Source organism: Rhipicephalus microplus, chromosome 2 (genome assembly GCF_043290135.1).
Source record: "Rhipicephalus microplus isolate Deutch F79 chromosome 2, USDA_Rmic, whole genome shotgun sequence".
NCBI classification, from domain to species: domain Eukaryota; kingdom Metazoa; phylum Arthropoda; class Arachnida; order Ixodida; family Ixodidae; genus Rhipicephalus; species Rhipicephalus microplus.
The window spans coordinates 297,755,211-297,767,136 of NC_134701.1; the positions used below are offsets into that span (position 1 = coordinate 297,755,211).

Sequence of the window (11,926 nt, forward strand, 5' to 3'; positions counted from 1 at the left end):
CACATTGTGCGAAATGGCAATCCAGGGCAGCAGCGCTCCTAAGCGTGGGGTGCGCTACCGTTCAAGGCCTGTTCCTCTTATCACTAATCATGTCGCCGTCATATGCTTGCATAATCTGTCTTTGCTCTTGCAGGGTTCGTACAAGCCCTTGAAATCCTCGAAAACCCTTGAATTTGAAAAATGCATTTTCAAGGCCCTTGAAAGTTCTGGAATTTTTGGCCATTCTTGAAAATTCTTGAATTCCCTGAGTAGTGCACTCTCATATCGACATTACGACCTCCGAAATGTTGCACATTAGTGTAAGAACCTGTCAAATTCCCCATTTCTGAAGCATTAATGCAGCGCGGTTGCACATGGTCTCATTTTGCAAAAGTGCATGTGAAAAAAAAAGTTGGTTTGTGGTGAGGTTGAAGCAGTGAATGTGGTAGCAAAAAGTTAGAATGTCACACGAAGAAGGGTAAGCAAACCCTATACATGCAACGCGCCGCTCAAGCACGAAGGACGCATGTAAAGAAAGCGCACAGTATGAGTGCTAATTAACGACTGTCGTAGCTCGACACTGGAAGCCTGCTGCTTAAACAAACCAAGAACGGTGCTTGAAAAGAACACACATACATCGACAGGATGAATGTAAATTAACCACTGTCACAGTTGTTACTTCTTAGTTGTTGAGCAATGAGCTGCGAGTGTCAACTGTGCACAAGCCGGCACTCTTCGTGGGGTGGTGCCATCAAATTTCGAGGCAAACACCTTGTGGGTTTAAGAATATATTTTAAGTCACTTCCCAGGTGTACCTAAATGCTCATTCTCATAATCGAGCCCCATCGCGAGAACGTCCAACGCTGACGTAGCTCTACAAGGGCAACAAAAGTTCCAGTGACGTCACACCAGATCTGTAGTCTGCTGAGTGACCTCCGGACTTCTGCCCTGTACATATCGTCAAAGCATCGCGGCTTCTGCAGGTAGCGGCGAGATTGTTTTGCAGGTGCTTGTGTGGCACATGTGTGCGACAGCTGACAATACTCAGCATGGCGCGTGCGAAGCTTTGTGATCAGGTGACTAAGTCAGATACACTGCTGTGTACCTGCACAACTTGATTGATCCCCACAAACAGAAACTGAAAATTGTCCTTATCAAAACGGCGACAAATCATATAGAAAGAATAAATGAATCTTTGGGCGTGTATCATGCTTATTGGAGCTATAATTAAAGCTTGCAGCAAAGAGCACAAAAGCCACAAATATTGTGGCACGACCCCTTTAAGGCCTGACTACACATGCACCTTGAAGCCCATCAGCGCATGACATTGTGCCCTCTCTTCATGGAGAGGGTGAGAGAAGTTACTAATACTACGCTCTTCTTTTTATAATTGTAATATCGATATATTGTAAGTGTAATTAAATTGGTAATTCTTGAAAATTTTTAGAGTGCAGAATTCCAACTTAGCATGCTGCTTTGAGTCCTTGAAAAACTTGCAACAGGTCCTGGAAAGTCCTTGAATATCCTTGAACTTTCGTTATGGAAACCTGTACGAACCCTGTCTTGATGTAACTGTTCAGCTTGCTTTTCTTTATGTTGAACGTTTCCTCTTTTCGAAATACTCTCGCTTGCAACGCTTTCAATATTTTCACCGTCACAGCCAAATCCTGTGCTTCGGACTTAGCTCTCTTTGCTGCTGAGGTTGAAGTGGCTCGGGCCGTCGAAAACGCATGGGAAGCAATCCTGGAATCGCTTGCACGGTGGTGACGCGTGTGCGCACTAAGTAAATAACAAACAAAATAAAAGGCACGGCAGTCCAATCGCTAAGTTGTTTAGGTGCACCGTTGATTTGGCCGGTAAAATCTGCTGCTGCCCCATCATGACCAGCGACCCAACCACAGTCGGGAGTACGAATTAACCGAAGCAGGGTCGAATGCGTCCGAAGTAATGAGAGCTTACAGTCATAGAACATTGCACATTTTGATGGGGTCAGACGCTCATAGAACATTGCACATTTTGATGGGGTCAGACGCCGCTGCTCAAGTAGCCTGAATTAACGAGGGTTGCATAAGCGAGATTTTACTGTATGCACATTCCACCCTGAAGCAGTTTGTATGGTCTAACGGTATTTTACATAGAACTTGAAATAAATATATCCCTCCTCGCACACATGTCACTAGAATTGTTATGGGGAGGTGGTGGCAATAGCCTTTCAAGTCGATGTGGTCTAGTGGCTAAGGCACTCTGCTGCTTATCTGCAGGTCCTAGGGTTGAATCTCGACCACGGCGGCCGCATTTTCTGATGGAGGCAAAAATGCTTGAGGACTGTGTGCTTTAAACTTTGGTGCACATTAAAGAACCCCAGGTGGTCTGGAGTCCTCCACTCTCATAATCATATTGTGACGCTAAACCATAGCAATTATTGAAAGGTCATTATCACGTGTTGTGCTTGGAACCATTCTTTCAGGTTTCCCAAGGGATGGTGGGCCAGACTGTGGCTCGACGTGCTGCAGGCATCATTCTGGAAATGATCAAGGAAGGAAAAATTGCAGGTCGTGCAGTCCTCATTGCAGGCCAGCCAGGCACAGGAAAGACTGCAATCGCCATGGGTAGGTGTCGTGACCGTAACATGTCTTGCAAAAAGGTTTTTGCATTTTTACATACTGATGTGGGCTACTCAGATGTCCTGACAAGTACGGTAAATGCAGTCTTGTATAGGTTTCAATTTCCTTTCTTGATGCATTTAGAATGATATTTCCTGGAAACAAAGGTGACCCTTTTGTTAAAGCATGGCTGCTAAAAACTCAAGCCAGACCTTGTGTTGCTTTTACTTGATTAATAGAAAAACTAGGGGTTTCGGAATTTCAACTAAAGTAAAGCCCCGTTATTTTGAAGTCACAGGGACCATGAGAAAGCTTCAAATTAAGCAGGTGTTTGAATTAATGAAACATACGAAGAGTTGGATGCAAGAAACGTGGAATTATTAGAAGTAATCTGCGCTGGTCATATGCTGTGCCGGCTAGCTTACGGCTTCAAGGGTTACGTTTTCTAGCCCTACCATGTCCCCATTTTTCCGCAAACACCGCTAAATGGCGCGCCTTGCTGCTGCGACGGGGGAAACAAAAAAAAAATATGCTGTCGGAATCAATTTGAATGTGTGCCTACGGAAAACAAGACATCTTCACCGCAGCACAGTAGGGACACGCAGGCATTGTCACTTGCTCCTCGCTGTGTCAGCATGTCATGGTGTGACCATTCGCCATTTATTTCTGTTTAAAAACAGAATTTAATAATGACCAGTGTGATGGAATTGGCACTGTGTTTCAGGTTGAAAACATGATCATTCAAACTTACTTTTCGTAATAGGCGTTGCAGGAAAGGCCCCTGCCAGCAGTACAAGCGTGCAAATTGCTGGAGCGACTGGCAGTCGGACGTTGGCATACATCGCGAATTCCCCTATACTATCTTTTAATCATTTCTTTACATTCCAAGAAAAAAATGGGCAAATCATGATGTGCTAACGTTGGGAGAAGCATGCAATATGCTGTCTGCGCGTCACCGCTCTGCTTCAGTGAAGCACGTCTTGTTTTCTACAGGCGCACATTTGAGTTGGGCTGTTCTTTTTATTTGATTGATTTGGGGAGGGGGGGCTGGAAGTAGCAAGGCTGAGGTCTTCGGTTGCCACTCATTAGTATCATCCTAGTCCTTCAATACTTTAACTGGCCAGGAAGCTGTGCTGTAATTCTATGGGAGAGCTTTGTGTGTTGCAAGCGAAGGCGGCGAGGCGGGGCGGCGCTGCGGCCTTGTTGGGGGCATTGGCCAGATGGTGGCCGCATACAGCGGCATGTCACCATGCGTTTTCATCCAATGTTTGGGGTTGTGCATGTTGTGTAAAGCATACCGCGTACATAGATGTCAATGTGGTGCCTATATTCTGGCTGCCTAGACAGCGAACGACTGGAAAAGTAGAAGCGCACTATACCACTACAAAAAGCTGGTGGTTCCACGCTTGAGCCTGGACAAGAGCGTGTTTTCGAAAAGCACTTTGGTGAGAGTGGGGTCTTTCGGATGAACCAGCGGCTAATCAAAGGAGTTATTGTGGAGAACCCGCACGTGGATCCGAAACTGTTGCTGGACACTGTGCTGAGGATTTTCCACGGCCTCCCGGCGTATTCTAGTGCAAAAGGTCCAGAGCTCCCCCGCCTACTTAGCGTTGTCGGAAACGGAAAGCTGAGCTGAAGACTGTTCAAGCTGCATGAACACTGTGCATAAGCCTCTTTGATACAGCTGCCATGGATAATGACAGCTAATGAAGGTGAACATATGACTCTTCATTGCATGCCATGCAGTAATGAAAAAGTTTGATGAGTGAAATGGTCAGCGTTTATTTTTATACAGGCACTGAGATGAACAAAAGTTTAGAGGTAACAAGCCCAACATACGAAGCTACATGCAGCTTTTTACAGCTTCAAAGCACACATCGGTTGCTTGGAAAGAGACTTCAGTGCTATCTATTGAAGCTTGCTAGGGTGACGGAGCAAGAGAGGATGCACCAAAAAAGTGCATAGAACTTGCGCAAGCTGTAAAAGCTTGATAAGTTAATTTTCGATATCAATGCATCATAAGCACGAAAAGATAATTTTTTGCATCACATGTTAACGCCGTTAACGCAGGAAGCAGTCGGTCAGTTTTCACGTTTGAATAGGCATGCAAGGGTCTCGCCTTAAAGAAAACAACGATAAAGAAGGACAGGAAAACACAGCATGAGTAAGCTACACAGCAGAGTAAAAAACGGGGAAACTACATTCCATGACCAACCAAATTTTGAACGTGCTATGGTACTGTAGTGATGAATCAACCCAAAACAACAGGAAAACCAGGCAATATTCTTATAAAGTATTGCTTAATTCAACTCACTTGCTAAATTCAAAGCATTGATTCATTAAAACTGGCTGTTCAATAAATCCAAAGCTATTCTTGCGATAGCAATTATAGGGGCACTTTCGGCTGATTATTGCTGTTGCCCTCACGTTCCGGATATGTTTATGTATGCATACCTGTGAAGTCTCCCAGATTTCGACCATTTCTTACGTTTGTACAGTTGTCATAAAGAGCATGACTACATGCCACACTCACAGTGTTGTCGCGGCCGTTTCGCTAGCTTCAATTATACCAAACTTAGTGTTACGTGACGTGAATGGATGACGAAGATATATAACTTCTGCAAACATGATAATCGTGACATGCTTGTAATGTAACACATGACTACAGGCTACACTCATAGCACGCTCACCGCTGTTTGGCTAACTCCACTTATACCAAGTTTGGTATCGCATGACGGGAATAGACGACTAAGGTAATAGACATGTCCTAACATGATAATCATGATATGCGTGCCATGTAAGACTTGGTTACATGCTATGATCATAGAGCGCTCACGGTCGTTTCGTTAGCTTCATGTATACCAAATTAGGTATTACGTTACCTGAATGGACAACGAACACAAATGCCAGGCCTAAACATGATAATCATGACATGGCTTGGAAGTCATGTAGGCGTAATTTACGCCCGCCTCGTACCCTTGTGCCGATTCTAATGTGACGATTCAGCCTTCCTCATTCGTGCTACTCATATCATCGATTCCCATTGTACGTGGGATCTGCCATTTTTTAAAAGTTGATGACACTCCTGTACTTGACACTTCAGCATCTTTGTAGGAATTGGAGTTTTGTAGTGAATTTTTTAGTGTAATTGTGCTCCTTCTTAAGTTTTGTGGTAATGCCTATCAAAGTATGTGCCACAAAAATATATTGAATGGACCCCAAGACACCCATGCTACCATAAATGCTTTGAAAGATACAATAATGCTTTAGAGGTTGATTAATCCTGCATTGTCTATGCCCACATCATTTATTCTTATGGCCAATCCTCCTCATATCCTCAAGCTTTAGCAAATGGCTCTAATAGTTACTTCAAATCTGTATTTTTTCTACCGATAACGGTGTCACTCCTTCATTTTCCTAAGTAACAAAATACCTGCCTTTTGTAATCTGGAAATAAGCTCCTCTGGAGTACATAACCTCATACTAAATCTTGAGGTTTCAAAACAATGTGGCCAAGATGGCATTTCACATATGTTTCTAAAGTAGTATTCAAAATGCATGCCTGTCAAGTCTCCCGGATTGGCCGGGAGACTCCCGTATTTTGACTTTTCCTTCTGGTTGTATGGTTGCCATGAAAATCTTCCAGAAATAGAAATTTTCGTGTGTGATCTGGCCGCATTGATGAAAACGCAGATGAGTCCGCTCCAGGCTTTTTGCGAACCAACCACATGTTATTATAAACGATTTGAGGAGGCGTTCATCTAAACAGACAGTAGAATCTCAGTGATGCAAAACTGCGGCAGATACGAATTTGTAAAATTCCCCAGCCTATGTCCATTAGGCCCAGCCTATGTCCACTATGTCCATTGGGCCTAAATTCGAATGTTCCAAACACATTTTCTAATCGTGCAGGTGATAAGAACTTTAGTACGGAAACTGTGGAACTAAGGCCGAGAGCAGCGTACGTTCAGCTTTGGAAGTACGCGTGCGACCCACGCACGCACTGTCTTTTACGAAGTGTGTGATTGTTTTGGCCACAACCGCTGTGGATGAAACCCCGCTCGCTCTTGACACAATCATGTTTGGCAACGACGTTACGCAACGCTACTTTCCGCAAACACTGGGAACAAAACTGCGGCAGATATGATCGTAGATGGAAAAACGCGATTGTAAAAAGAACTACCGTTTGCTGTAACTGCCACGCACAAAACCGCACTCACGGCGAGGGCGGTAGTAATAGTCAAGCTCCGAGGGCACGCAGCGGTAGGTTAAAGGCAGTAAATACGTAAAAAAAAGTCAGTTTCACAGTAATGTCGAAGCAGTTAATGCGACAGCCACAACTTGGGATGCCACGCTGAGAACGGCAAGCAGATGGAAACATGCAGCGTTCTGCTCACTGACAAATGACGCACAAAGCTCGATACACGCAGGACGTATGAAAGTGAACTAACTACGTTTACCGCTTGACACATAACGCGCTGTTTAAACAAAAACGGTGCACGAGACGTAATTTCAGGTTCAGATGAGTACAAACAAGTGTCCCTGTTATACCTTGCAAAACGCGCTGTTTTGGCAAATGGGGCCTGTGCAGAAGCCGAAGTTACCTTTGTGGGCCCGGCAACTAACGCAATCGTTTCAGTGAAAGCAGCAGGCACGTGATTCTCCCCACGAAAAGGTAAGCGCGTGAGAGATAAGCGTGCGTCAGTGCATTGCCACGGGCTGGACGCCAAGCGCAGGTGGCTTTTTTTTCCTTCTTAAGTGTTCATATATATAGATATGTATACATATATCGTGAATGACGGCGGCGACGGAAAACAAAAATAGCCTAGACCGTTCATATAATTGCTATCATAACAAAAAGGAACCAGACGCTTTTTGGCGTTCCTGTCAAAAGAATGTAGTAGTGAGGAAAGCTCTGACTCGCGCTGTTGCAGTAGCCAGCTGGACTGTCCCGTCCGTTCACCTGTGTCCCAGAAAGACGTACGCTAGTTGTTTTGACGACGGAAATAGATTCTGCTAGTTGTGATAACACTTTGAGACTCACCTATGTACGAAACGTTACCCTCGTGTGTTCAGCCTCTCCAAGCCATTATAAGACCGCAAGGCTGACGTTGGGGCTTGTGATTGGGAAACCCCACCCCACCCCCTTTTGTTTTTCAGTGTTTTTTGTTTGTTTGGCATTGCCTTTTTTTTTTCAGCACCAAAAAAAAAAAAAGCCAAATAATTCAGCTACCCCCGCCCCCCTCCGTTGCGGGAATCTCCCGTATTCAGAATCCTTGAACTTGGCAGGCATGAAAATGGTGTGCTAAGTATCTTACTATAATACTTTAAAAAATTAATAATCTCTGCATCAGTATCCAGGTGCGGAAATCAGCAAACATTGTGCTCGTTATGAGTGCAAAAATAGGCAAATACCAAATTATGGGTCAATATTTTTGCTTTCTATCTGCTCTAAACATTTAGTGAATATTATTAACAAATGCTTTGTAGAATACCTAAATACGCGCAATATACTTTCACGTTCAGAGCACGGACTTTCATGCTGTCTATTTTACTGTAAGACAGATGCGTCAATTTGCGCAAGATATTGTTTCTTCCCTTAATGACCAAAACCTATCGTACTTATTGACTCTTCGAAGGTCTTTGACATGGTTTGCCATGCTAAACTTTTACCTTATGCACAATTTTTTTTCCAACAATGAGCTGGTTGGTTGATTGGGTAGCAGGTTTGAAGATAGAAGATTTGTTTCGTTTAACTGCATGATATCATTTGACGTACATAATAATGATAACTTTGTTGGGGTTTAATGTCCCAAAACCACCATATGATTATGAGAGACGCCTAGTGGAGGGCTCCGGAAATTTAGACCACCTGGGCTTCTTTAACGTTCACCTAGATTAAAGCACACAGGTCTCAAGCATTTTCGTTTCCATCGAAACTGCGGCCACCGCGGTCTAGATTCGATTACGTGAACTGCGGGTCAACAGCCGAGTGCCTTAACCAGTAAACCACCGCGGCGGGATCTGACTTAATTATCACATTAGGAAGGGTCCTCAAGGCTCGGTCCTTGGTCCGCTTTTTTTTTTAATATATATATGACGGAAGTCAAATTGTTGGTGATACTGAAATGAAGCTTCGCATGTATGTGGAGGATCGCGTTATCTGTAGAACCATCTATAATACTCAAATAATAGCATTTTTTTTCCATCGTTTTGTGACAGGAATGAAGCATGGCAAACTTCAAAAAAGACCGCAATCATGACCTTTCAAATACAAAACAGCCACTTTGTTTTTCCTATACTAATCAATGTGTGAGTCTAGTAGGTGTCATGTGTTTTTCTTTTTTTTTTTTCAAATACACTGTTGCAACTCTTAAAGGAAACTTAAAATTGCGCACGCATCTCAAAACAATCTGCAACAAGCTCTTCGAAAACTTTGGTGTCTCCGACGCACGTCAAGCAACTCAACAAAATGCTGACTGGCAGCGTGTATGACTTCGCTGCACTGGAATGCGTGTTGATTGTTCGGGTGCTTCACAACAAACATGACTTCATTTTTGTAGGGTCGGTTCTGAGCCACTAAAAAAAAAAAAGGATTTCCTGAACACGTAATAGACCCCTCCCTGTTCGTAAACAGTGTGACGTCACTGCGGGTACCCCTCCCACCATACCCTCTCTTAGAGCAGGTGCTGGTTGGCAAGAGTGTTCTGCCAGCAGCATCTTTCTGCATAGCAGAACTGCGTGTCTGCATTCAATCGACAGAAATTTCTACATTGCTATGTTCTAAAGTCACAGCTTTTGAAAGGAGCGGGTCGTGGAAGGGTCACTGCTCATAGTGTGGAAATTGGCTCGTCGTAATTGGATGGATGGAGAAACTTCATTTGGAGTGCTGAGAGACGCGACTAGCACCCAGTGGGCTTTACCCATGTAGATGGCAGCCATAAAAAGTCTAATCTTTTTCGAAAGCGAAAGTTTGAATGTACACGCTGACTGGCACTTTAAGAAATATTTGTGTAGCATGGATGTAAACATAATCAATTTTCATCTTGGCATGGGCAATGCAGTTTTAAACTCGGTACAGCATTCGTGGCAGCATGGTTTTGAGCTGCTGTGTGCGACGTCACGGATAAGATTCTCACATATTGCGCAAAAGTCTGATCGGAGATGAATGAAAAAAAGAAACGCTTCTGGCTGTGCATTAGGCTGAAGTCAACATATCCTCGTCATAATTAAAGTAAAAATCTGCCACTGTGTTTCTCAATAACCCAGTAAAAATTCATGTGATGTAAAACCCGACGACATAATGATGTATAGTATTATCTGGCTCAGTCACCTTGCTGCATTTGACACCTGTAACGTGTTTTCGTATCTATATTGCTCGTCTAGGCCTGGTACACGAACTTCTGATACCCATTGTCACTTCATAAGAATCGAGCTGTAAAAATACAAAAAAGATAAGAAACGAAAATCTCCGCTGTTGCCATTAACACGTATCAGGTATCCGATAATACGAGTCATAGCTGGGGTGAAGATTTTATGCAGGTTTGGCAACGCTATAGTATAATACAACATTCTTATAGCTCATGCGTAGTCGTACATATTACCCGGAGATCATGCACTTTTATTTTTCTGCACGCTGTGCATACGCTGAGATGATTGCGTCAGATGTATTTTTACCTTGACTAAAATGTCAGATCATAAAGGTCCATCGACAACCGGTTATGGCAACCAGCCCACAACAAATACCAGCGTTTCCGCAAGCAAGACGCATCGCGTTATTCGCACTGCACACACCACGCACAATACTCCCAGTTTCACCATCTGTAAAGGTGAACCAATATTGTCGATGCCCTTCAACGCACAGTACACGCCACAGTCAACACTGCACATTTTCGAAGACGATTTTTCGTAGATGATTATTCGATGCCGCTCTTTCTTGCACAGGCCGCCACGTGCGTTCACTTCTCGGAGATAAACAGCCAGCCAGCATGGCGAATATATCATCACGCACTTTACCACACACTAAGATATTCTCTGACACATACCACAGCTGATGTTGCCAATGTGAGACGAAGATTAAGCTTTCAGAAAGAAAAAAAAAAAGCTTGCTCTAAGCATCGATCGAGTGCATCCCACTCAGCCACCGGTGGGAGTGTTTTGCCAACCACCGCCTTGCATGTGCACCGGTGACGTCATGCTGTGACATACCCCGATAGAGGTCTATTGTATTTTTCGAAAGTGCTGAACATTTGTATTAATAAATGCAATGGCTCGAAAACTGAAACAGCCGTATTTCAAATAAATAACACTGACACATGCTGGTGTCATTTAAACAGCTTCGCATTCTTGGGGAAAAAGATGTTTTTAAAAATTCAAAAAATGAGTTTCTATTACCACGAACTCTTGAATCTTGATCCTACTCCCCTCTCCCTGCACTGCCGCCGATCCGATGGACTCCGTGCCGTTGACACGCTGCCGCCAAAGGTGAAAACACCGTCGCGCTGCCGGTGGCAAGTTTTGTACTGGCGCACAGGTCTACTCTTGGCACGATCATGAATGGTGACGACGTAGCACAACACTTGGTAAGTGTGCGCGCTTTCAGCGCTTGACCAGTCAAAGCGACGCTACGTTCCGCAAACACTGCGGAGAAAATTACAGCAGATGCGATCTTAGAAAGCAAAAATTACTTAGTTTTGCAGGCACGTGCAAAAGTCAGTGCCCGCAGATTAGAAACTGAACTACCCCTGGCCTCATCCACCACGCAAGAAACAGCATTTGCTGCGACGAATAGCAAGGCGTGAAAGTGCTGCGTCAATTGCACCTTCTGTGGTTACTTATAACTGGTGTGTTTGCTTCGGAGTTCTGAACATCAAACGGCTGTCTTGCTCACTGCCTGGCTCAAGGGTTTTATTTTGGCCACATATACATATTTTTTCACATTGACAGCATGTGCTCAGAACATTCCGAGTACATCTGGTAATTATGTTTACTTATTTTATATAGAGCGCCTGATTTTTTTTTACCACTTGAGGGTTTGTTTCCAGTGCACATAGTTTCCCAAGCAGACGTGGCGGTCATGGAATTTGCTTTTAATCATCATGGAAAACCTGGAAAAGTAAGGGAATTTCGAAATATAAAAAATGTAGACACCCTGCTCTTGGTGCTCCGAACCTTCTCGAAAGGTCCCATTTTACTGCGCCAAAGGGGCTCTGAAACAGCATTATTCCTGCTCCCTGACCTGCTCCAAACCACTGAAGTCCACTTCAACACCTCATAGCGACTACGAGCTCTGAGGGCACGTTGATAGCGCAATGGTAGATCAATGGCAGCATAGTCTTGAAAAA

At 44.0% G+C, this 11,926-nt stretch overlaps 1 protein-coding gene across 2 annotated transcripts in view; it reads left to right on the top strand.

Annotated features, from left to right (window-relative positions):
- rept (RuvB-like helicase 2 rept) overlaps positions 1 to 11,926 on the top strand; it is a 193,883-nt gene that overhangs the window by 48,112 nt on the left and 133,845 nt on the right. For both annotated transcript variants that reach the window (XM_075882329.1, XM_037429838.2), the window contains exon 3: positions 2,447 to 2,588. In XM_075882329.1, the coding sequence (XP_075738444.1) occupies positions 2,447 to 2,588 (142 nt within the window). The remainder of the gene's footprint in view (positions 1 to 2,446; positions 2,589 to 11,926) is intronic.